The sequence below is a fragment of the Taudactylus pleione genome, unplaced genomic scaffold (genome assembly GCF_031769625.1).
Source record: "Taudactylus pleione unplaced genomic scaffold, aTauple2 ptg000788l, whole genome shotgun sequence".
NCBI classification, from domain to species: domain Eukaryota; kingdom Metazoa; phylum Chordata; class Amphibia; order Anura; family Myobatrachidae; genus Taudactylus; species Taudactylus pleione.
Genome location: NW_028285190.1, coordinates 2,267,566 through 2,294,394, shown reverse-complemented (window position 1 = coordinate 2,294,394; position 26,829 = coordinate 2,267,566). Strand labels below are relative to the sequence as shown.

General features: G+C 43.1%; 1 protein-coding gene across 2 annotated transcripts in view; it reads right to left on the bottom strand.

Moving 5' to 3' along the window:
• Positions 1-26,829, bottom strand: part of GAD2 (glutamate decarboxylase 2) — a 131,290-nt gene that overhangs the window by 3,935 nt on the left and 100,526 nt on the right. For both annotated transcript variants that reach the window (XM_088457844.1, XM_088457846.1), the window contains exons 10-14: positions 21,654-21,770; positions 20,459-20,523; positions 10,926-11,004; positions 6,943-7,092; positions 1,273-1,380 (exon numbers count right to left, since the gene is read on the bottom strand). In XM_088457844.1, the coding sequence (XP_088313970.1) occupies positions 1,273-1,380; positions 6,943-7,092; positions 10,926-11,004; positions 20,459-20,523; positions 21,654-21,770 (519 nt within the window). The remainder of the gene's footprint in view (positions 1-1,272; positions 1,381-6,942; positions 7,093-10,925; positions 11,005-20,458; positions 20,524-21,653; positions 21,771-26,829) is intronic.

Here is a 26,829-nt window from a genome sequence, read left to right as displayed (position 1 = left end):
TTTTTCATATTTTCACACAGCCACTGTGTACAAAGACATAGAGCAAGGGCGGAACTAGGTATATTTGGAAGCTACTATGTAACACCCAATGGTGAAAAATGTATATAACACATGTAACTTTGACAAGAAAGATGGGCCCACCACAGCTCCGGTCCCCATAGCAGCTGCACCCCTTGCACCTTTGGTAGGTATGCCCATGCAAAGAGGTGGTGCCAGTAGCGTCTGATTCAGGCCCATATATTTGTGTAGAACAAATCAAAAGGACATTGATGACCTTGTTTTTTAGTTCTTTAAATGTTAAAACATTACTTTATACATTAACAACTAATGCTACTGCAGTCATTTTAATTCTTGTTTGAGAATATCTTATATCTTGTGTTGTAATTGTATGTGCCCTTTATATAATAAATGATTTCTTATAAAGGTACTGTTACATCTTATGCTGGGCATACACTCTACAATTATCTGTCAGATATCTGTCAAATCTGTCTGGTGGGAAGGAAAATCTGGTCCGTTTTCTAGTGTTTGGGAGCAAATTTCTATTGTCATTTGCTCCCATACGATACCAGGTTTTCATTCCAACCAGCCATATTGGACAGATATCTGACGGATAATTGTATAATGTATGCCCAGCATTACTGTTGTAAAACGACCGATTTGCCGAAATAATGCTAAGACAGAATAACTTAAAGCATTTTGTTGAGTCCTGAACAATTAATTTATTAAATGCCAATTCAGCATTAGAACATATCAGTAACAAACAGAAACATGACTACAACACATTAGACATATAGGGCAAAATTTACTAAGCGGTGGGTTCTAAACCCCAGCAGTTTGGTGGCGGTTTGGCTGTAGTTTTGCTATCCGCAGATTTATTAAGGCCAAAACCGCCGTCAAAACTGCTGTCAAAACACATTTTAGAATAGAATACAACAGGGCTAGGGATAAAATTTGTAGCCAGCGTTTTGGTGTCATTTAGAACCCACCTTCAAACCTCTGGGGTTTAGAATCTGCCGGTTATTACATTTTGCCAACAATCTTCATCACTGCTGCTTGTAAATACAACACCAAAGATCAGCCAGTAATGTACAGGGTAATATACAATTTTATCTTCCAGATTTCTTGTCCAGCACTCCCCATTTTCCATGCTGTGCAATACTTCTTTCACTTTTTGCAATGTTAACATGTACCTGTCTAATATGTAACAACCCCAAGCTAAAGATTTCAATCCAAACTAACAATGTTAGAGTTAAATATTAAATCGCAACATACCTTTCCATCAATCACCATTTCATATCCTTCTCGGTTCTTTATCTTATTATAAAGATATTCTGCAAGATCTAGGCATTTGTCGATTTGGACTTCAAACCCTGCAGTTCCCTAAAAAGAAATTGGAGGAAAATCATCACAATTTACAAAATCATATGACCGATATATATATGATAACTAAATAAATGTCTTCTTAGAGGCTGGTGCTACCACAAGCATGGCTCTAGGCATGTTCCACCTGAGCGCCAACACAAGGGCGCCACCCACAGTGGGTTCTCTGATTTACTGCCGCCATTTTCCCTCTCTGATTGGTCCTTTAACTAAAGTGCTATCTGAATCCCCGCTAGCCTGCTCCTGTCTCCGCTGCCCACCCTGCTTCCTTGCTTGAGGACACACCCATGTGCCTATATTGTCAGCCAACCAGGATCGGGCAACGCTGGGTGGGCCAGGCATGACCATTAAAGACATAGCATCTGTTCTCATACACCGTCTGTGCCTGTGCAGTGAGTCTAATCCATCTGAGCTGTGGTCTGGGCAGGGTGTCAGACAGTGTCAGTGAGGTGACAGTGTGTCACAGTGCCGGCAGCGGCAGATGTTGTCTCTGGCTACTGCTAGTGATGGATGCGGTGCAGCCCGTGGGACCTGCGGACCAGTGGCGTAACTAGGGTATTTTGAGTCCAGGGCATATTTGAAAAGGGATCCCCCCCCGATGTGCGCGCGGCGAAGGCTAGCGCGGCAAAAAATGGGCATGGTCACTTAAAAATGGGGCGTGTCAACATGACACACCCCTTTATTTTCACGCTGAATATTCCTATCCATATGCACGTTAACCCTATTAGTACCCCTTATACAGTACCCCCAGTATGCAGTTGTGGTCCCTCTTATGCAGGTCCATATTAGTGCCCCTTATACAGTATCCCCAGTAGTGGTCCCCCTTATACAGCCCCCAATTAGTTCCCCTTACTCAGTACCCCCAGTAGTGCCCCCCCAAATGCAGTGCCCCCTGTAGTGGCCCTTCCTATTATTGCCCCTAGTGGTCCCCCCAGTGCAGTGCCTCTAGTAGTAGGCCCCTTTTATAATGCCCCCAGTGGTAGTCCCCCCCTCAAGCAGTAGTCCCCAGTAGAGGTTCCCCCTGCCGACTAAGTGCCCCCAGTAGTAGCCCCCCCCCCAGTAGAGGTCCTCCCAATAATGATGCCCCCAGTAGTAGCCACCCCTCACCCATTGTGCCCCCACCCCCAGTAGAGGTCCCCCCAGTAGTAGCCACCCCCCTCCCCCGTTGTGCCCCCCAGTAGTGCAGGCAGGTTTAAAAAAAATAAATATAAAAATATACTTACCTGAATCCACGCTGCTGCTGCTCCGGTCCGCGACACCACTCCCGCCGCCGCCCACCAGTCCTCACGGGCTGGCACGCTCAGCATTATGGAAGAGACGTCATGATGTCATGACGTCTGTCCCATTACCCACTGCAGGAGCCGGACGGACGCCCGGCTCTTGCAGTGGGTGCTGCAGCAGTCAATGAGAGTCTATCTGACTCTCATTGGCTGCTGTTTAACACACGCATCGCCGCCAGCGATGGTGGTGTGTTGGTGAGAGGGGCCTGCAGAGTGAGCCTGGGGGGTGTGCAGAGAGTGAGAAGCACCACCAGTGAAGTGTGAAGGCGCAGCCTCAGCTAGCCACTCAGCAGACAGCATTGCGAGTCCTAGAATGGGGTAGGGATGAACAGTGGCAGAGGCGGTAAGGACCACAGTGATAGCTTTAGGTGCTGAGAGGGGAGGGGGGCTAGCTGAGGAGCACTGTCTGTGACTGACTGCAGTGGGCATTTACTGAGCTGAGTCTGAGGGCTGGTGAGGAGCACTGTGTGTGTCTGCAGTGAGTAGGTGGAGTATGTGTGATAGTGTGTAAAGTCAAATATAAATGTGACCCATCCAGTTAACGTCTATAGTTCAGATTAAAATATGCTCCTTGAGTGGAAAGGAATACATATAATTGAATTTAGAGGACAATGTGTGTTTTATTTTTTTTCCTGTGGGGGCACTAATTGCATCATTGTTTTTTTTCCTATGGGGGCATTTACAATTCATTACATCAAGGAGTTTTATTTTGTTGTTGTTGTTGTTTTTACCCTGTGGGAGCCAATGTGTAGTTTTTTTGTCCTGGTAAGGTTAATGTGTGTTTTTTTTTATCCTGCAGGAGCCTATGTGTGTTTTTTTTGTCCTGTTGGGGCCAATGTGTGTGGTTTTTATCCTGTGGGGGGTTATGTGTGTTTTTTTTGTCCTGTTGGGGCCAATGTGTGGTTTTTTTTACACTGTGGGGGCCAATGTGTGTCTAATAATTGTATACATTTTTGCCTCATTTATTTTCTAACAGTGTTGTTGCTTTTTGTGGCTGGTTATTACAGAACCAAAGCAGACAGGAATGTTGCCCGCTAGATGTACATGGCAAAAACTGCAGCAGCATCCCATTCTTTTGTAGGCAGTTCAGCCAAGTCTGTCAGGTATGTGCCACTCTGATTTCTGTCATTAAAACATAAGAAATATTTTATTTTTGTTCAGTTAACAAAGGTATTACTTGGTGGGGGGGGGGGGGGGGGCACTCCAACATTTCTCACACAGGGTGCTAGTAGACCTGGAGCTGGCCCTGACCACTAGGTCAACCTAATATAAATGGGTGCCATAGATGCCCTGGTGCCTACATGAGGTTGATCTGGCTTATCCATGTGCTTATTTTCTTATGTTAGTGGTCTTGCACATTGCGCATAGTCTCCTGATATCTTAACAATATGTTATCAAGATAAAGAACCTGCGGTATGCCCTGGCTCTGTTGAAGCTAAGAGTTTAGAATGAGTAATACCAACTGCAGGTAAACATGATGTATTGCTTTGATAAACACTTTTGCTGGGTATATACTTGTCGATATATTGTTTGTTCAATCGACATACGATATATCACCAGTGTACATGACAATGTCGTTCACAGACATATCAGGTAGGCCCTGCAGCCCTGTCAATGCTGATTTATCTGAAAGATATATCGTGCATCTGGTGTATGTACGGGCGACCCACCGACCACCCGTACACTGGCTGCAGAAATCGCACCCCATTCCACTGTTCATGACGCATGTGAGGGAGCCATTGTTAGATTCTTGGGTATCCAACAGGTAAAAAGCAATTGGAGGTGTAAAGATGTAGAGACTAAATTAGCTCAAAGCAAAATGAGATGGATCTTTACTCTAAATACTCTCCATCCAAACGATTTTGAGCTAAAATGGTTCTTAGAATAAATTGATTTAATTGAATTAATCTTTATTTATTCTTTATTTATTGTTCTTAGTGATCTCATTAGTATTTATACCATTTTTTACTAATTTATATATTTTTTGTATTTTTGCATGTATCTTATGGAAATTATGGAGAGTTCCCCACTTCCGGTAATAGGGATGGACATGGCTGGAATACAAAGTACAGCCTAGTTAATAGGTAATGGAAGATAGGGGAACATGCTGAAAGACCATTCCACAGCTTAAATTACCAGTGTCATCAAGTTTTCAGAGCTCCGGAAGGCAAAGCGGAATTCTTCAACAAAATGGCCACCATTTGTAACGCAACCGCAAATGAGTGAATGGAATGCATGTGTCTCTCCCACGTTGAACACAACCGGAAGTTGACGAATGGAACGCACGCGTCACTTCCGGCGAACAGAACCCTGATGGAACCCTTGAAATTGGAGGGGGTTTATTGCCTTAATTGCCCTACGGATGGGGTATAAATAGCCTTGAGCTGTACAGTCATGCCATCCAAGCCTGAGGAAGGAGCATAGATCCAAAACGCGTTGTTTGGACGGCATGATTTCATTTAGAAAGGACAACATTTGAAGCCTGCATCCTCACCATTTTATCCAAGCCCATTGTGGTTGTGCCGAGGTATTTCTCTCAGGACCTAAGTTGCTTCTTAAGCCCATCGTAATTAGATCAGAGGTTGACAGACTTTGGAGTTCTTGGAACATTTGTTCTCTATTATCTATGCATCTTTCTATTATTGTTTTTGGGAAGTATTTTTGATGGTTTTATATGTGATTTATATGTGAATACATTTTTAGAAATTAAAAACCTTTTCTGCATTCACATCCCTTTGGGATCGTGGCGCCCACCCAGACATATAAATTTTTCTTTATTTCAGTATTTCAGTAAGGGGTGTGGTGTCCCCTTAATTATATGTCTTGGGAAGCCTGATTCCTAATATTGCACACCAAGTTGGATACTATACCTATACTAATTTGAAATCGCAGACAGTGACATCACAACTGGACAGGCAAATTTCAATGCCCTCCCAAATCTGATGTTAGGCCAGACATATCGTGCGTCCCTTCTGAATTGCACCCTGGTTGGAGGCACCAGTCCATCGTAATGCCCCTGCCTGGTATCCTCTGAACTTTTGCATAGATAACTAGGAGCAAAAACCAAGGGACGAAAAACACAATTTTGATTTTTAGGGAAAATAATTCCCCAAAATAGCAATTGAATAAATTGTCAGGTTCAGTTGCCCCCATAATGTTGACTATTGATTATGACTAGAAAGACCATTCCGTGCAAAAAAGGTATCCATTTAATTTTTTCATCATAACCTTCACAGATTAGCCAGCCTTAAGGTGCATAAACACGCAGCAATTTTTTGGATGACTGAACGATATCATTATCGTTCAGTCGTCCAAAAAACTGTTCAGTTTCTGCCCCAAAATGATGAACGATAATGACCAATGCGCGCTCCCAAATTGTAGTTGGTCGTTATCGTTCAACGTCTGAACCTCCCGTCCGACCTGATGATATTGTCAGGTTGAACATGTTAGGTTAATGAGGGAGGGAGCCCGGCACTGAACGATATCCTTCATGATATCGTTCAGTGTTTGTGGTCAGTGTCGTTAACGTCACTGAGCACACCCCTGCCCGGGACATGCGGGACGATGTCGCTCATGGAGCGAATCGTCCCGTGTGTATGCAGCATTACAGTGAGGAACCCTTTCCTACAGTATGCTCATAATGAAAACATCTTTTTCCTTGGTACAAACCATTTATTAGAACATTTATGGAAATTGGATAATTGAATTGATTACCCCCCTTGATGTTCTCTACTGTTTATAGGAAGACAGCTAATCCATGTTTTAATGAATTTGCCATCACCACCCTTTGTGGTCAAGAATTCCAAGCAGGCCTTACAGCAAAGAACTCTTTTTGTACATTCATGTTAGACCATCTTTCTTCTTCTTTTTCTTTCATCTTGCGCCGCATGGCGTATTGAGGCTTTGTGTGTGAATACTGGAGCCAGGACAGTATACAATACTTATATCAGTGCTACACAACTATTAACTTCATCTCAAGGCTGCTGCAAATGCTCTTGGACAGTGATGATAGCTACGTTCATAAGTGGATGGATAGTGGCAGCCGCAGAGGAGTGGCCAAATCTAAATGCAGACAAAGTCCCGGATTTATATGCAAGCACGAATTGGAGTCTTTTGTAGGTAATATTATTTCCCTTTTAATCCTGCAGACAGATACACCATCATTCAGCAGCTTTGAAAAGATACCACCGCTTAGTAAATACATTTTGGATATATGGCACAACATATTGGTATTCCGATCATCTTAAGTAGCCATGAAAGCGTGTATTCAACTCTCCATTACCTTTGCTCGCCACATCAACCACAGCTTAAAAATATCCACATGGCGCCCACATTGCAAAGCCTTGTCCCCGGTATCATAGGAGAGGTCATAATGTTTATCTTGCTGGAAGAGGTAGGATGCATGCATCTGGTTGCAGTTTTGCATTAATCCCTGGAGAATAAAGTCAGTTATTTTTTAATAACACAGTAGACTTAGAAGTAGAAATAATACAGATGTATCGGGCAACACAATATATTAACGGCCTCACATGCGGCTCTATTCTCCTTAATAGGCTGCATATTACATGAACAGAAACATGTCAGGTTACTAATGCAGGCTATAACTATAGGTTACAAATGCAGGCTATAACTTTATGTTACTCCCCCTACCAGATTTTCAGTAAAAGGTGTCACGAGAAGCATCATTAGGCCTGGGGTCCAACATCATTATTTCCCAACTCATTAACTCTTGGCCCATTGGAAAATATTTTTTTTATACCATTTTCAACTTATTTAATTGACTTGATATGCTATATACTATGATACTAGCGTATATTTAATAAACGAAAATGTTCTGAGACGCCCGCCTGTGGCTTAACAAATCCAATCATCTGCGTAAACTGTCGCAGCATCTGTGTACAAAGACGCAGCATTGGTCACAGATCATTTGATTGTTGAAGTCCTGAGTGAGCCTATGGTCCCGCAGAATGGGCGTGAGAATTGAGATGCTGGAGCCATATTCCTTGCTTACAGGCTCGCAGTTGCAGGGTGAGAAACGCTCACGAAACACGTTCCTTGTTGTCACTGCACAGTTACGTCCTCCAAACTCTCCCTGACTGTCTATCACTCTGCGAATAAATAGTCTCTGCGAGCAACTAAGGTAATGTACTTTGATGACTGCGCAGTGTGATTCAGACGCATGCACAGATGGGCAATAATAGCTGAACTGCAAAAAATCGGCATAGCCTACATCTCTGAATCAGGCCCAGTGCCCCTTTATGTAGCCCAGCCATACAGGACACAGCACATGCAGTATACATTATCACTTAGGAATCTGAATTGGAGGAATACTCAATCATCATGGCATCATATAAGCCTAAGACAAAATGTGGCTGTGGGATCGGAATGGGTATGAAATCCCAACAGTCGGAATGCCTGCTGTCAATTTACCGATGGTGGCATCCCGATGCTCAGGATCCCGACAAGGGTCCAAGAAGTATAGTAACCCTCCCCCCTTCTCCCCCTAACCCTCTGTTCCTACACCCTAACACTAGCCCTTACCCCACCCCATCCTAACCCTAGCTCTCCCCATTAGTGCCTAAACCTAATCCTCCCCCCTTAGTGCCTAAACCTAACCCCCCCACTAGTACCTAACCCTAACCTCCCCCTCCCCTAGCCAAACCCTAACCCCCCCAGGGGCATTTCTAGAGAAGAGGGGGCCAGTGTGCCGTCTCCATCACGATCCCCCTCTTCTCCATCCGGCGGCCAGCTGCACTCTGAGTAGTGTGTGGCAAGTGCCGCACTTATAGACTCTGGGCACTAGAGTGTGCCCAGAGTCTATAGCACATGCGCAGGTCACCAGGAAAATGGCCACGGTGGCCGTTTTCCCTGTACTGCGCATACAACAGGAAAATGGCCATGGCGGACATTTTCCAGCCATTTTTTACAGGCGCAGACACCAGAGCCGACATGGGACTCCAGAGAGGTAAGTTTTATTGGTGCAGGGTGTGCGGTGCGGGCCCCCCTGGACCCAGGGGTCCATGTGCACCGTACACCCTGCACCTCCCCCTTGTGAAGGCTAAACTTAACCCTTGCCCCCCGCGGCTAAGACCTAACATGCCCGCTATACTTACATTCGGCATTCCGGCTGTCGGAATTCCGGCGTTGACATGTCACCTACTGTTGGTATTCCGGCGCCGGGATTTTGTCAGCCAGGATGCTGCATGTAGGTATATTAACTACATCTCGTGTGATCAGCGTGAGTGCATTAGTATTAGATGGAAAGTAAGCTATTTATGACCTGAGATGTTATAATGTTACCATTATACAAATGACCTATTTTCCTCATATGTAAACGCCATACATTAAAATGTGGGCAATGCAGAAAAATAATGTTACATGGTAAATTTTGAACACTGGAAATTCTAAGGAGAGAAGATAGCCATAGTAATTGCAGCCTTTTTGTATATATAGGTGGCACTTACTACTATGTTAGTACTGTTAGATGTGTCCTCTAAAATCTCAAATAATTGCAGCATTTAGAGGTGTAGAGACTCACATAATCCCCATCGCTAATAAACCCATTACAGTATATTATATTTTCTGCAGTCTCTCATCTTTTTCTCAACCATTCTGAAGCCACAAAGTAAGGAGAATCTATACATCACTTACTGCTCACTGCAATGTATATCGACAGAAAATATGTTCCATATTCTATGGGAACGAAAATCATTTCAAAGTAGACATATTCTTTAATACAGTACATGTCAATAAAATGCTGCTCAGCGGAGCTACTGATTATTATGTTTAAAACAGTAAATAATGAGGTTTAGAAAATAAATCAGGATTCATACATTAGGTTTTTCCCATTAGCAAAAACTGTGACTGCCTGCTGAAAGCACATCACTAATCTTTGGGGACAATAATGAAATAGCAAGCAAGACAGCTGTAGATATAGAACCTCATTCAGAGTCGGTCGTTGCGGCCGCACGGTCGTAGAGGAAAAGGGCCGGATATGCAAATTAAGCGATCACAAGTTGCGGTCCTAAGATGAGATCGTTAGCTGAACGACCGAGGGTAAGAAGCGGCCGTAAGACTAAATCACGCCCCCTTCTCGTTCACAAAACACGTCATCTCCTGGGATATAAGGATTAATCGCGAGCATCTGGAACCATCGGAGCTGGTCGTAGAGCTTAAGGTTGACTATACCCTCTCTTAAGCACTACGATCAAGTCAGTGTAAAAACCTCCCATGTCACATGTGCCATGACACTACTTTGTTAATTATGCACTCCCATTAAACGCTGTTCGCATAATTAGGCACGCCTGCGTTCGGATCTCCACTCCCCCATTTTCAAGCACCTTCCCCTGTTACCAACCACAAACGGTTCAATCTGTCACTCAAACTAATGACCTGGCTGTGTTCAAGGAGAGAGAAATTTCTGATCATAACAGCTAGTTTGCGCACGCGCATTGCGAACTTTACGCATGTGCAGTTTAGCGAACATCGGTGGCGTACGACCGTGCGGCCACAACGACTGACTCTGAATGAGGTCCATAGTCTTTTATATTCTATATATTAGTTTATAGGTTCTGTCAGGGGCACTGAGAATGCTAGGGACAGATGCGAAGTAACCAGGCCCAGGCCTATTTGGGGATCCAGACCAGCTAGGAGATGTAACCACGATTCGAAGATGATGTGGTCTCTTCCCTACTGATGGTGCACTGCTTCTGCATCTCAATTATCATGGCCATTCTGCGGGACCACTTCTCAGGACTGTAGCAATCGAATGATCTGTGACCAGTGGTGGCTCCAGAGGTGGGGCTGCAGCGCTGTCCAAAATATCATATAGGGAAGCCATGCCAACTGCCAGTGAGTCTTGGCTGGTTATGTTTGGCAGCGTTTGGTGTGACTCCCCTATTTGAATTTTGAACTGTGCTGCAGCCCCACCACTTCTGGAGCCACCACTGTCTGCAACCAATGCTGCGTCTATGTACGCAGATTCAGTGCCATTTTAAGCAGATGTTTGAATTTGCAAAGACGCAGGTGGTCGTCTTAATACACCTACTGGTGGCTGTAACATTTGCATCGCATCTGCATACACAGATGGAGCAGCGGCGTTAGCGTACAACTCTAAGGCCCGATGTTTTTACAAACTCCTGTTAGTGTTTTTTATGAGTGTTTCTTGATATTAACCTGTAACAGGACATAATTAGAAGATGTAACCTAACCTTGTTACAATGCTATAAGAATATAACTTATTAAACTTCTAAAAGGCAAACTTACCTCTTCTCTAACCAAAAGAGCGGAGCACTGGAGCGGAACACCCATCATTTTATGTGGGTTCCAGGTCACAGAATTGGCTCTATAAATAAATCAAGGTGAATCAATGTGAGAAGTTTATATATCTCATAACATTGTTATAGAATCTACTCAAAACACATCATACTATGGAATCGCCACCCACAATTAAAAATAGTTTTTTGTTCTCCAAGTTATTTTCGGCAGTATGCAGGAAATATGAAATGATAAATTGACAGAAACTGTTACTTAAATACGTTGATTTGCCATAAGCTATCGCACTTTCTAGTAAATACTCTAGTAAATAACCCCTTCTTCTAAAATGTGTCATCATTTCCTCCATTTGAATACAGAAATCGTCAGTATCAGCACAATTCCGTCTTAATCTTAATACCTGATTTTTTGGGATATTCTCTATCCAAGGTTTGTAATGTCCACTTTTGTAGTGCAAATAATTATTTGCACCTATGGGTTTAACGTAATTTGAAGGAACCAAAACACCATCTCGTATTGAGAGCGCGATATCCAAGTAATTAATAGAGTCAAAACTAAAATTGTGAGTAAAAGTGAGATTGTACTTATTATTATTCAGATAATTAACAAAATCTTGTGTGCGTGTTTGTCCCCCTTTCCAAATAATAAATAAATCGTCAATAAAACGGCCATAGAGGACCAGGTCATCTCCATATGGACCATTCCAAATGAACTCATCTTCGAAACGGCCCATATAGAGATTCGCAAAACTCGGCGCAAACCTGGTCCCCATGGCCGTTCCAAGTGCTTGTAGATAATAAGTGTTTTCAAATAAAAAATAATTGTGAGTATAAATAATATAGAATTTAATACAAAGTCACGTCGTTTTCCTGAGAAACTTTCATCAGTTTCTAGATAGTATCTAACAACTTCCAATCCATTTTGATGAGGAATGTTTGTATATAAATAGCGTGGCCACGCTTATAGTAATTACCGTTGGTTACTTAGAGATCAAGCAAAATTCTATATATTATATTTTATATATTGGAGTTGGGACGCCAGCACCCTTTTATTATTAATATCTTTTATTCTAATTCATGTGTTCACTTATTGAGATTTCTATCTAGTTGACACCATTTTCATCAGATTTGCCACTCAAACAGTTATTGGCACATCATCATACAGTGTCATCTAGAGAAACCATTATTTATTGGCTTGTGATCATGTTTGTTTATATATGTGTATTCATTGGATATTAAATAGAGATTTTTATTCATCCAGTCTCCTATCCATTTCTACAGAGAGCACAAATGCGATCGATTTTCTGTGTAGACATATAGTATCATTATCCACCTTGCGCAGTAGCTACACAGTTTTGTTGCTTTCAGGTTAATACAATTTATTTGGTCCTAACTAGATCAAAGATTGCTACTAGCTAGCAGGTGGATGATTAATATTAATATTTTTGGCATTTATTTTGGAGCGCCGGGTACTGTAGTTTGTTAACTACATATATACTAAGGGTGGAGGGTTAGGTTTAGGGTGCGGGGAGGGGGAGGTTAGGTTTAGACACTAAGCGGGAAGGTTAGGTTTAGGCACCGAGGAAGGAGGGTTAGGAGTAAGGAGAGGGAAAGGGTTAGGATACCTACTGACAGGTGTCGGTATCCTAACCCTGTTGGGATGCCAGCATCAGGATTTTGACCACCAGGATCCCGAGCGCCGGCAGTCCGTACCCAACCCGCCTGAGAGTCTGCGCAAAGTGCATGGCTGCATGGCCTCATTTCAGGATTACTTTATAAGAAGTACGTTATGCTGCATCATTAATTTAGTCAAATAAAATGTAAAATTTAAATTGAAAAGGTAGTTTTAGAGTAGGAAATTTACAATCAGGTCAGGGTTTGTGGACAGGTGAGGAGTCTGTTTCTCTAGCACTTTTTCCTAATGTATGCAGACCAGCATAAAAACGTAAAGAATAAACACTAGTTGAATACATATATCAATCTTATTGACATGGCCTATGTGACGAGGTAGAGGTTTGCTAGATAGCTACATCTTGATGAAGTGTGTGGAGGAAAACAAACACCTTTTGAGGGCAGTAACAGATGTAACACCAAGCCTACCTGATTACAATCTAATTTTAATCAAGTTACATGTACATGTATTGTTTATTTCCCACCAACATTGTTCAACGTCTTATACCACAGCATCATGGGGCTGATTCTGAGTCTGACTGATTTATGTTCTCAACCTTGGAATTTGACTAATTTCTGTTCTCAGATTTGGAGTCTGCCTGATTTCTGTTCTCAGATTCAGAGTCTGACTGATTTCTGTTCTCAGATTCAGAGTCTGACTGATTTCAGTTCTCAGATTCAGAGTCTGACTGATTTCAGTTCTCAGATTCAGAGTCTGATTGATTTCTGTTCTCAGATTCAGAGTCTGGCTGATTTCTGTTCTCAGCCTTGGAATTTGACTGATTTCTGTTTTAAGCCTTGAAATTTGACTAATTTATGTTTTCAGATTTGGAGTCTGCCTGATTTCTGTTCTCAGATTCAGAGTCTGACTGATTTCAGTTCTCATTCAGAGTCTGATTGATTTCTGTTCTCAGATTTGGAGTCTTACTGATTTCTGTCATCAGATACAGAGTGTGCCTGGTCTAACTGATTTCTGCTTTCAGCTTCTGAGTCTGACTGATTTCTGTTCTCAGCCTTGGAATTTGACTAATTTCTGTTCTCAGATTTGGAGTCTGCCTGATTTCTGTTCTCAGATTCAGAGTCTGACTGATTTCTGTTCTCAGATTCAGAGTCTGACTGATTTCTGTTCTCAGATTCAGAGTCTGACTGATTTCAGTTCTCAGATTCAGAGTCTGATTGATTTCTGTTCTCAGATTCAGAGTCTGGCTGATTTCTGTTCTCAGCCTTGGAATTTGACTGATTTCTGTTTTAAGCCTTGAAATTTGACTAATTTCTGTTTTCAGATTTGGAGTCTGCCTGATTTCTGTTCTCAGATTCAGAGTCTGACTGATTTCAGTTCTCATTCAGAGTCTGATTGATTTCTGTTCTCAGATTTGGAGTCTTACTGATTTCTGTCATCAGATACAGAGTGTGCCTGGTCTAACTGATTTCTGCTATCAGATTCTGAGTCTGACTGATTTCTGTTCTCAGCCTTGGAATTTGACTGATTTCTGTTCTCAGCCTTGGAAATTGACTAATTTCTATTCTCGGATTTGGAGTCTGTCTGATTTCTGTTATCAGATACAAAGTCTGCCTGGTCTAACTGATTTCTGCTATCAGATTTGGAGTCTGACTGATTTCTGCTCTCAGATTTGGAGTCTGACTGATTTCTGTTCTTGGCTTAGGAGTCTGACTGATTTCTGTTCTCGGATTCAGAGTCTGAGTGATTTCTGTTCACAGATTTGGAGTCTTACTGATTTCTGTTCTCAGATACAGAGTCTGACTGATTTATATTCTTGGATTCAGAGTCTGACTGATTTCTGTTCTTGGATTCAGAGTCTGACTGATTTCCATTCTCAGATTCGGAGTCTGACTGAGTTCTGTTCTCAGATTTGTAGCCTGATTTCTGTTATTAGATTCGGAGTCTGCCGGATTTCCATTCTCGCATTCAGAGTCTAACTGATTTCTGTAATCGGATTCGGAGTCTGACTGATTTCTGCTCTCAGATTTGGAGACTGAATTATTTCTGTTCTTAAATTCAGAGTCTGAGTTATTTCTGTTCTCAGATTAGGAGTCTGATTTATTACTGTTCTCAGATTTAGATCCTGACTGATTGCTGTTCTCAGATTTGGCATCTGACTGATTTCTGTTTCAGATTTGGAGTCTGATTTCTATTCTCAGATTGCGAACACTGAGTTTTTGCATACAGCAAATGTGCAGATTCAAATTTATGCATTTTTGCATATGTACATTCAATTCTGAGTCATACAGAACTAGGCCAGATCTGTTTTTCTGTGAAATTAGGCATTTCTGGGCAGGAACTAGGTGGCAACAATGTGAGTGCACTGAACCACCATGATTTTTGAGAGTATCATAGGAACGTCATGGGCACGTACTTAAATTTCTTTGCTATTCTGAGTCGTGTATATGGGTAAACAAAACTTTTTCTAGGATAGTCCACAAGCGCTGTCCCAACAAAAGAGGCATTGTAATTCCACCAATACCTCTTTTGTTGGGACAGCACTTGTGGACTATCCTAGAAAAAGTTTTGTTGAGTTGTAATATAGGAGTGGTGTGCCTAAGGATAGGACTGAGCTGCAGTCTGAGGCACGAGTTACAACTTCCCCCTTTTTTGATACAGTGTATATGGGTAAGCCTGTTTTTGACAGATCTCTTGCACTGAGAATGGGGCTGGTGCAAGTGCCGATGATGATTGTTGGGACGGTCTGCATAATATCAATGAGAGACCCGGGTTTCTGCTTACAAATGCACAAACCCCCGCATTAGCCCATTGGGTTCTTGCATTAACACAATATAGTAAATAAGGTTTCGACTGCTGTCTGCAGCTATAGCCACTTTGATTGCGACTCAGAATTAGCCTTTATATGTAGAAAAAGATTATTTAGTAACAGATTTAAAGGATATCTCCATCTTTAAATAAAATCTGTAGCAAAGATAATATTTTCCAGACCAGAATTATTGTGTCGGCAACCCAGAGCAACCTATTAAATAATATTATTCCATAGGTAAAATATGTATATTTGGACCTCATACTGTATATTTAATGGAAGCCACTTGTTGGAAAGTGGAATCATCCTTTAAGATCTGCGAATAACTAGGAAGCCACCACGCAATCATACAGTGTTTCATTTTCTGTAAAATTACTGTAATTACCTGCATAATACCCAGAAATTATATTCGTTTCCAACACAAATATACCAGTCAAGCTATAACACATGTGATAATACATGTCTTAATAACACAGAGGAGCTTCTTTGCATTAAGAAAACAACTGTCACCCCAATTTCACATGCTTGGCAATTTTGACTCAAATGACTAAAGCTACTTTTTCAGCACTGATATATGTCAGAGATCAGACTGTACAAATACAGTACTTCAAAAGCTTTAATCCCTGGGTGGTAGAGCAATTATCATTTGCAACTGGGTCATATTAACCATAATGATGAATAATTTGTGTCTTCAGTGTGGATATGATCTTGGATTACTCATCACAAAGATTCCTGCTTCATATCAGTCTGTGTTATGTAAAACGTAATAGAGTTGCTTCAGTATTGGAAAAGCATTTGATCTGCTATATACATTTACTCTAACAGGCAGCTTTTAAATAGTTTTATAGTGTGATTTATTAAATATTTATTTTTATGTAAACAATAAACCAAATGTATTTTTTTAAGTTCTTGTCTATTCTGAATTCAGATGCAGCAAGTGTTAAATTAACATTTTATTTGGCATGACTTTCTGCGTGGAATCAGGTTGACACATTCAGGCAAAACATTGAATTGTGTCAAGTGTGTTTTCCAAGGTATGATATTGACATCTACTGTAATACATTTATCTGCCACTAGATGTCACAATGACAGAATTGTAGTGCGCATGTCAGATGAATGAAAAGTCTGCAAAGCATGCTTTGCGAATCAATTACTATTTCCTTATCCTAGCTTACATAGGGGAATTGGAAGCATCTTTGGTCTAAATAAACTGTTGGTATGGACTGGTTGCAGGTGTACTTTAGGGTCCAGTATTCAACCCAGGCAACACAGAGTAGCCCAGCTAGTATTTAATACATGGATAAATACGAATTTTGGAGTTATTTATTCAATTTACGTTTCTTTAAATTTGTGTGTGTGTGTATTTTTTTTAATTTAACTTTGTTTTATAGATATAATGGTCAGAGGTCTTAGGTCCCCTTGTACATCATACTGGAGTATTCTTGTTAAACACGGGGGGGTAGCCCGTAGATGAGCCTCATCATTTTTTTTTAACATGGAGCAGAAAACCTCTACTAGTGGGGGGGGGGGGGGGTCTGTTTTATGCTGCTCCTTTCCCATACAGGCTACTGCTGTGCATTGCTAAATCTGGGGCTGCTTTCTCAATAGCAGTGGAGCTTGTGGTCTCTCTGTTATAAACCTGTGTGATTTACAATTCTTAAGAAAACAAAATGTAGTAAAAAATGTTTTCTTTCTCTAAATAAGTATATTCTATTACTTCCAGTGTTTATGCCCATTCTCTAGGTCTATATATTAAGGTGATAAAATAGAACAGGTTTTATTTAGAAATGATGTCCTCCACAGCACAATGTGAAATTATACAGTGTGCTGTCTAATTCCAATTTTCCAAATCACTGCAGCATTGCCGTAGGAATGCCACAAGAGCAGCTGATAGCATGTGACAGGTATAACGTCACTCCTGACCAAGGGGGAGGTTATGTCATGTACAGTAAGTATCTAACTCTCACCATTTCTATCTATTGGCCTACAGTCTCCACTCTTGTAAATCACTACTTAATTGGATAAGTTACTGAGGGCCTGGTTTAGACCCGGTCGCAAGCGCTGAGCGTTCGCAACCGGGTCGATGGTGGCCCAGAGCGCATGCGCACGACCCATCCTGGGTTGTGAAGAGGGATCCTTTTAAAACCCTCCATCCCTGTCTGGCTCCTTCCGATGGCAGCCAGGTCTTTCGTGCGCCTGCGTGAACTCAGGGTCACGGAGGCGCAATAGTTACACTGTTCCAAAAGGTGCAGTGAAAAGTTCTGGGGAGACAGCTGATTTTCGGATAAAATGTTAATTATCGGGGACAAAATGTTAATTATCAGGGACAAAATGTTAATTATCAGGGACCACGTCGGTGCTATCAGCGCTGTAAAAATCATCCGGGAAAATGGCTGCCGCATTTTCCTGGCGCTTTGCGTATGTGAAGTAGAGACATCACCGGGAAAATGGCTGCTGCACCATTTTCCCAGTGATCTGCGCATGTGCAGTACACTCTGGGCACAGACTAGTGTTAAGAGTCTACTGCTCCGATGCTGCGCTCAGTGCGCTGCTGGCCGCCAGAGAGAGAGGCGGGGTCCCTAGACGGAGACTGCACATGTGCCCCCTCCTCTCCTAAAATGCCCTTGGATGCAAATGATCTAAAATAGAATTATTCCTACTAGTACAATATTGCCCAAGGAACAAGTCTGTCTAAGAAATGTACCAGGCAGAAAGACCTTATAATCATCTGCTTAGCAATTTCTGATTGCATATGACAGCTTCCCCAGTACATATAAATGCGTTTGATTAAATATTACACTTGAAACTATAGACTACATCCCCACACTCTGAGCTCATTTGCCTTGCTCGTCTCCCTTCTGTAGCCTCAATTCTGCTACTGGATTATTTTATGATATTAAGCAGCATTATGATATTTCCTGTACTATTGTTTATAGAGTCAAAATGTTCCAAATGGATACCAATAGTACAGGAAAGAGATCAGTGTGTCACACCAGGTATTGTTGCTCAGATAGAATGATCTACTAATTTTCTGTCTCACGGATTCTAAATGTATTCAGTGGTTCATACTTTTATTAAATTGTATTGTTTCAATTAGTTGTTGCTTAGTAACACTGTTCCCTGACCCCTGCTAAGCTCACTACAGTAGTCATATTCAGGGCGTGATTTACACTGTCTAAGCCCTACTCTTAGAATACAGGGGGAGATGTATCAAGCCTTGGAAACAGTTAAAATGGAGAAAGATAAAATACCAACCATTCAGCACCTAATTGTTATTTTTCAAATACAGCCTTTAAACTGACAGTTAGGCGCTGATTGGTTGGTACTTTATCTCCAATGATTAATGTACATCTCCAATGTTGAGGGGTCTGCACCTGTGCAGGACCTGTTCTGTGCATGTGCAGAACAGGTGCTGTGATCTTGCTCACAGACCCCCCAATGATAGACATGCTGAGGTGTTTGGAGGTGTGTCTCTTCACCGTATCCGGAAACAGGGGCGTGTCATCCTGTTTTCCAGGAGGCACAAAGCCAGGGTCTGCGTGGGTGAACACAGATTCCTGGCCTCTTTAGTGAGCAGCACCCAGTGAGGCTGCGGGAAGCTTCAGCTCCCGCAGCCTGATCTAAACAGTAGCCTGATTCCAGCCTGCGACGTCGGTCGCAGTACTGGGATCGCAAATGCAGCTAGGATGTGTCTGACACCTCCTTCTAGATTTGCGTCTGAAATGGACGGAATTGCACAGCCGCTTATGTGCAGCTTTGCAAATCTGTACATCTCTGAATCAGGCCCGCAGTGTCTGATGTGCATTTTGCTTTTTAAAGTAAGGGAGCAAAGTCACTATACCCAGGAAATATGAAGGCAAGATTGGCCAATATCGTTGTCAATGATTACATTTGTTGATAAGGTGAGTTCCTGGAGTGGCAGCTTATTCCACCACTGTTAAGGGGGATTGGGGACCATTCAATACGTTAATTATCGGGGGCCGGACGACCTCGATAATTAAAGTATCCAACTCGCTGCAAGCAGCAGTGATGGATACAAGATTTCTGGGGCAAGTCACCATTGGTAAAATGGTATTAATATAATGCATGTGTGTGTATTAATATAGTGTATGCACGTGTGGCGGTATTAATACTTTTTCCTTCCAAAAATCCTGCTGGAGGTAGGAAAGTACTACTGGATTTTGGTACTAGCAGATAGCATTTATATTTTGTTCTATTCGTTATTGCATTATTTTATTATTGATTTTTTCACAGCACTTATTTTCCCTCACAAGGTATGGTGGAGAATATTTATTACAATCAGCATTTTAACCATATTTAAAAGAATAGTGGTGAATTTGACAGAAAAGTTATTTGGTGACAGACCTTCCTTTACACTTTGGGGGAGATGTATCAAGCAGTGCAGAATGGGGAGAAGTGGATCAGTGGAGAAGTTGTCCATAGCAACCAATCAGCTTCGAAGTGGCATTTTTCAAGTACAGTCTATAAAATGATAGATAGGTAGGTAGGCAGTCTGATTGGTTGCTATGGGCAACTTTTCCACTGGCCAAATTCTCCACTCTTATACTGTTTGATATACCTCCCCCTTTGTGCTATTAAAACATGTAAGTGAATATGAATTTTAGAACTGAAAATATTTTTATGCTATTTTTGTGAAAGGGGTTCATAACATCATTTGCCCATTTAGACTATGGATACACTGTGGGTTCTGTGGTTTGTTGACTGTACAATAAGCTTTGGGGATTTGTATAGCCATGTTATACATGTGACCCTTGCTCACTCTCCTAATAATATATGTAATTTATAGAATGTGTCTCTACTATCCACTATTACAGCATTCACCCACTATTCTTTTCACAATGACAGTATTTCTGCTTCCCAATCCAGAGCTATGGCGGGGGTGACTAGGGGAAATGTCGCTCTGCAGCCTTTTCAAAAGCCCAGTGACATGAATGAGTTGGAAGTTGCCACAAGAAATAAGTCTGTCCTTGCTGTACCCGCGTCAGTGGCTCATATTGCACTTTTGTTGCTGCCGTCAGCTAATGTATGAAAATGTGCCATACATCGACAAAGAAATGGTTCACACCTGTCAACGCCGTTTAACTTCCATCTGTGCTTCCGCGACATCAGCAGTCCTCCGCCCCACGCTGCCTGCAAGAGGGAAAAAGCACATTTGCCAAGGTAAAAATCATCCTTCTAAATAAAGGCTACGTTAGACACGCTCACTGCTATGGAAATACAAGCGCCTTTTATCCCAAGTTTACAACAGAGGCATATACAGCAGTTATATCCTGCCAATGTATACAGTCCATTGCAGCTAGCAGCTGTTTTTTTGCTGAACCTGTTTTAATGTTCTTTAAAACCTGCAGCATAATTTTAACAAGACTGACATTTGGTAAAAGAGCTCGGACGTGGAGACCATGGGTGGGACATATCAAACCTCAAAGAGAGTCAAAGTAGAGATGTTGTCCTTAGCAACCAATTGTCGTTTTATACTGTAGACCAGGGATGGGGAACCTCCTGCTGGGGATGCCTTATAAGGCCCTTGGAACCATTTGGTCTGGCCTTCTGAGCTTTTTTCTTCTAGCCTCATCTGGCTAGCAGGGTGCCTAGAATGACACACTGCAGCCAGAATCTATGCAGCAGTGCTGCCTGCAGCGTCCTTAGGAAGCTTCAGGCGGTCACACCTCTGCCCTTACAGCTCCCTGGAGCATCCTCAGGATGCTTCAGGCATTGCTGTAATCACCGGCGATTCTGGCCCCGCCCCGTGTGACATCACACAGAGTGGGCGTGGCCTGCACCGGGCCCACGAATAATGTTGTATATATTAAAATGGCCCTCGGCAGAAAAAAGTTTCCCCACCCCTGCTGTAGACTATGCTAGATAATCTACAGGCTGCAGTGTGCCTACAAGGAGCGTCCCATGGATGACCCGGGCAGCTCTGCAGTAACACTACGGGCTGAGGGTGCTATTCCAGGCACCCTGCAAGCCACATTCAGGTGCTGTGAGGCAGCGCTTACGCAGCTCCATGGGATATGCACCATCTACGCACAGGTCTAACGCCCCTAGTTATAGCCCTGGTGACATGGACATGCCCCTGTCCCGATTCACAGACCAGAAATCCTGAAGGTGCCTGATTAGGCCTAGATAACCACCTCAGACTAAACAAATATCCACTGTATGAAATATGAACTTAATAGTTGTTATCTAGTTAAAAACAATTGATATCAAATACTTTTAAATTAATTAAGTTGAATGAAAGAGTAGAGGCTGATACTCACATCAACATGCATCCAGATTTTATACTTTCTGCAGATATCAGAAATGGCGACGAGAGGGTCAAACGCACCGTAAACCGTAGTTCCTGCTGTAGCGCTAACAAAAAATGGAACAAATCCCTGGAAAGGATAGAAAAGGATCCAGATATAGCATTGGGTTTATAATAGACAGTACTGTATATACTGTAGTAACTACTTAATAAAATAAAAAATATATAATAATAATAATAATAATAATATTAATAATAATAATAAAGGGAGCAATAGTTAATTGCTGGGCTATATAGCAAAATTACCTTCTAGTTCTTGCACAAAAACCCTAAGTAGCACAATAAAATGAAACACAATGGCATTAATGAATTTTTTATTATTATTATTTTTTATTAGTACTGGGAAATGACAACTTTATCATAAATCAGAAGATAAATTTGCCCAAGCTCAAATTTTGCTTAAAGCCCTTTGGATTCTGCAGTAAATACTAGGGGTGTGCACCGGCCACTTTTCGTGTTTTGTGTTTTGGTTTTGGATCTGGATCTTTCTTCGTGTTTTGGATCTGGATTGGTTTTGCCAAAACCACCCTTCCGTGTTTTGGGTTCTGGGTTTTGTGTTTTGGATCTGTATTTTTTTTTTAAAAAGCATAAAAACAGCTAAAATCACAGAATTTGTTGGTTTCTCTGCTCCTATGCTATTATTAACCTCAATAACCTTAATTTCCACTCATTTCCAGTCTATTCTGAACACCTCACACCTCACAATAGTGTTTTCATGTCCAAAAGGTTGCACCGAGGTAGCTGGATGACTATGCTAAGCGACACGAGTGGGCGGCACAAACACGTGACCCATCTAGGAGTGACACTGCAGTGGCAGACAGGATGGCAGTTAGAAAAACTAGGCCCCAAACTGTACATAATGCAAAGAAAAAAAAGAAGTGCAAGATGGAATTGTCCTTGGGCCCTCCCACCCACCCTTATGTTGTATAAACAGGACATGCACACTTTAACAAATCAATCATTTCAGCGCCAGGGTCTGCCACACAACTGTGGCTGAAATGATTGGTTCGTTTGGGCCCCCACAAAACAAGCTGGCAATTAATGTGTCCCTGCACAAACTGGCTCTACGGAGGCAAGATGTCATCCTCATCCTCCTCATCCACCGATTCCTCACCCTCTTCAGTGTGTACATCCTCATCCTCACAAAGTATTAACTCGTCCCCACTTGAATCCACCACCACAGGTCCCTCTGTACCTTCTGGAGGCTGGTCTCCCTGGAAGAGCTGATAATTCATTTTGATGAACATCATCTTCTCCACATTCTGTGGAAGCAACCTCCTACGCCTTTCGCTGACAAGGTTCCCGGCTGCACTAAACACTCTTTCGGAGTACACACTGGAGGGGGGGCAACTCAGGTAAAATAGAGCCAGCTTGTACAGGGGCCTCCAAATTGCCTCTTTTTCCTGCCAGTACAGGTATGGACTGTCTGACATGCCTACTTGGATGCTGTCACCGATGTAATCCTCCACCATTCTGTCAATGGTGACAGTATCATATGCAGTGACAGTAGACATGTCAGAAATTGTTGCCAGGTCCTTCAGTCCGGACCAGATGTCCAAACTTGGTCCTGCCTGCCCTGCATCACCGCCAGCGGGTTGCTTAGGATACCTAAGTTTTTTCCTGGCAGCCCCAGTTGCGGGAGAAAATGAAGAAGGAGCCGTTGACGTGTCACGTTCCGCTTCAGCTGACAGTGTGTTCACCAGCAGGTCTTTGCACCTCTGCAGGCTTGTGTCGGCCGGAAAGAGAGACACCACATAGGCTTTAAACCTAGGATCAAGCACGGTGGCCAAAATGTAGTGGTCTGATTTCAACAGATTGACCACCCTGGAATCCTGGCAAAGCGAATGAAGGGCTTCATCCACAAGTCCCACATGCCGAGCGGAATCGCTCCGTCTTAGCTCCTCCTTCACTTTCTCCAGCTGCTTCTGCAAAAGCCTGATGAGGGGAATGACCTGACTCAAGCTGGCTGTGTCTGAACTGACTTCACGTGTGGCAAGTTCGAAGGGCTGGAGAACCTTGCACAACACGGAAATCATTCTCCACTGCGCTTGAGTCAGGTGCATACCCCCTCCTTTGCCTATGTCATAGGTGGATGTATAGGCTTGTATGGCCTTTTGCTGCTCCTCCATCCTCTGAAGCATATAGAGGGTTGAGTTCCACCGCGTCACAACCTCTTGCTTCAGGTGATGGCGGGGCAGGTTCAAGAGTGTTTGCTGGCGCTCCAGTCTTCGGCACGCAGTCGCTGAATGGCGAAAGTGGCCAGAAATTTTTCGGGCCACCCAAAGCGTCTCCTGCACGCCCCTGTCGCTTTTCAGAAAATTCTGCACCACCAAGTTTATTGTGTGAGCAAAACATGGGACGTGCTGGAATTTGCCCAGATGTAATGCCCGCACAATATTGGTGGCGTTGTCAGATATCACAAATCCCCAGGAGAGTCTAAGTGGGGTAAGCCACTGGGCGATGATTTCCCTCAGTTTCTCTAAGAGGTTGTCGGCGGTGTGCCTCTTACTGAAACCGGTGATACACAGCGTAGCCTGCCTTGTAACGAGCTGGCATTTCTGAGATGCTGCTACTGGTGACGCTGCTGCTGTTGCTGCGTAAGGTGATACATCTACCCAGTGGGCTGTCACAGTCATATAGTCCTTAGTCTGCCCTGTTCCACTTGTCCACATGTCCGTGGTTAAGTGGACATTGTGTACAACGGCATTTTTCAGGACACTGAGGACACTTTTTCTGACGTTTCTGTACAGTCTCGGTATCGCCTGCCTAGTGAAGTGGAATCTAGACGGGATTTGGAACCGGGGACACACTACCTCCATCAATTGTCTAAATCCCACTGCACTAATGGCGGATACCGGACGCACGTCTAACACCAACATAGCAGTCAAGGCCTCAGTTATACGTTTTGCTTCAGGATGACTGCTGTTGTACTTCATCCTCCTCGCTAAGGACTGTTGGAGGGTCAATTGTTTAGTAAAAGTAGTGGTGTTCCTACTTCCTCTCTGGGATGATGAACGACTCCCAGCAGCAGCAACAGCAGCAGCGGCAGCAGTAGGCGTAGCAATGCAGGATCCTCCGGAGGAATCCCGGATAGGAGAGTCAGTCATGCCAGTGATATGGCCTGCAGGACTACTTCCGATCCTGACTAAGGAGGAAATTGACGAGGAGGGAGTTGACGGTGTGGTTTGCAGGCGCTTGGATACAACAGGACAACGGGATTTAGGTATCCCTGGACTGCTTACGGTCTGAGCCAAAGTTTCTGAACTTGACAGTAACTTTTTATGAACGCGCTGCAGGTGCCGTATAAGGGAGGATGTTCCTAGGTGGTTGACGTCCCTACCCCTACTTATTTCACCTTTACATATGGTACATATGGCAAGACAGTTGTTGTCTGGATTTGGATAGAAATATTGCCAGACCAAAGAGGTGGAATGTTTGGTCTTCTGCCCAGGCATGACCGTGATGGGCTTTTTCATCCCACGGACAACAACTGTCTCCCCCGGAGCCTGATTTAAACAAACCACATCACCATCAGAATCCTCCTCGCCAACTTCCTCCTCAGCGCCAGCTACACCAGTATCCTCATCCTGTTGTACTTCAACAGTGACATCTTCAATTTGCATATCAGCAAGTGGACTGTGGGTGCTCCTTTCAGCACTTGCAAGGGGCGTGCAAATGGTGAAAAGAGCCACCTCTTCCCGTCCAGTGCTGGGAAGGTCAGGCATCGCAACCACCACCACACTTGGACTCTCCTTGGGGATTTGTGATATCTTCTTAGAAAGCACAGTTCTTCGCTGTGCTTTTGCCAGCTTAACTCTTTTGATTTTTTTAGTGGGAGGAGTGCTTCCATCGTCATGTGAAGCTGAACCACTAGTCATGAACATACTAGGGATCGACCTTAGCCGTTCCTTGCCACTCCGTGTCGTAAATGGCATATTGGCAAGTTTACGTTTCTCTTCAGCTGATTTAAATGTCTTTTTCAAGGTCATTTTCCTGAACTTTGCCATTTGGGATTGTATGTGCCCTCTACTATGACATTGGGCATCGGCCTTGGCAGACGACGTTGATGGCATGTTATCGTCTATGTCATGACTAGTGGCAGCAGCTTCAGCACTAGGAGGAAGTGGTTCTTGATCTTTCTCTATTTTATTTTTATCGGAGAAAGTTTGGTCCTCCATTTATGTTATATCGATTTGATATATACGTGCGGCTAAACACAGAAAATAATTTTTTTTTGGGTTTGGACTGGAGTGTACTTCGTGGGTTACAGCACCCTTTAACGGTCAAGCCAGCCGGCCCTTTACTTATGACACAGGCGCACTCTTGGCACTACTTTGTTGATGCACGTGCGGCTACTGCGCACACAATTCACAAACACAGAAAATAATTTTTTTTTGGTTTGGACTGGAGTGTACTTTCGGGGGTTACAGCACCCTTTAACGGTCAAGCCAGCCGGCCCTTTACTTATGACACAGGCGCACGCTTGGCACTACTTTGTTGATGCACGTGCGGCTACTGCGCACACAATTCACAAACACAGAAAATAATTTTTTTTTTGGTTTGGACTGGAGTGTACTTTGGGGGTTACAGCACCCTTTAACGGTCAAGCCAGCCGGCCCTTTACTTATGACACAGGCGCACGTTTGGCACTACTTTGTTGATGCACGTGCGGCTACTGCGCACACAATTCACAAACACAGAAAATAATTTTTTTTTGGTTTGGACTGGAGTGTACTTTCGGGGGTTACAGCACCCTTTAACGGTCAAGCCAGCCGGCCCTTTACTTATGACACAGGCGCACGCTTGGCACTACTTTGTTGATGCACGTGCGGCTACTGCGCACACAATTCACAAACACAGAAAATAATTTTTTTTTGGTTTGGACTGGAGTGTACTTTCGGGGGTTACAGCACCCTTTAACGGTCAAGCCAGCCGGCCCTTTACTTATGACACAGGCGCACGCTTGGCACTACTTTGTTGATGCACGTGCGGCTACTGCGCACACAATTCACAAACACAGAAAATAATTTTTTTTTGGTTTGGACTGGAGTGTACTTTCGGGGGTTACAGCACCCTTTAATGGTCAAGCCAGCCGGCCCTTTACTTATGACACAGGCGCACGCTTGGCA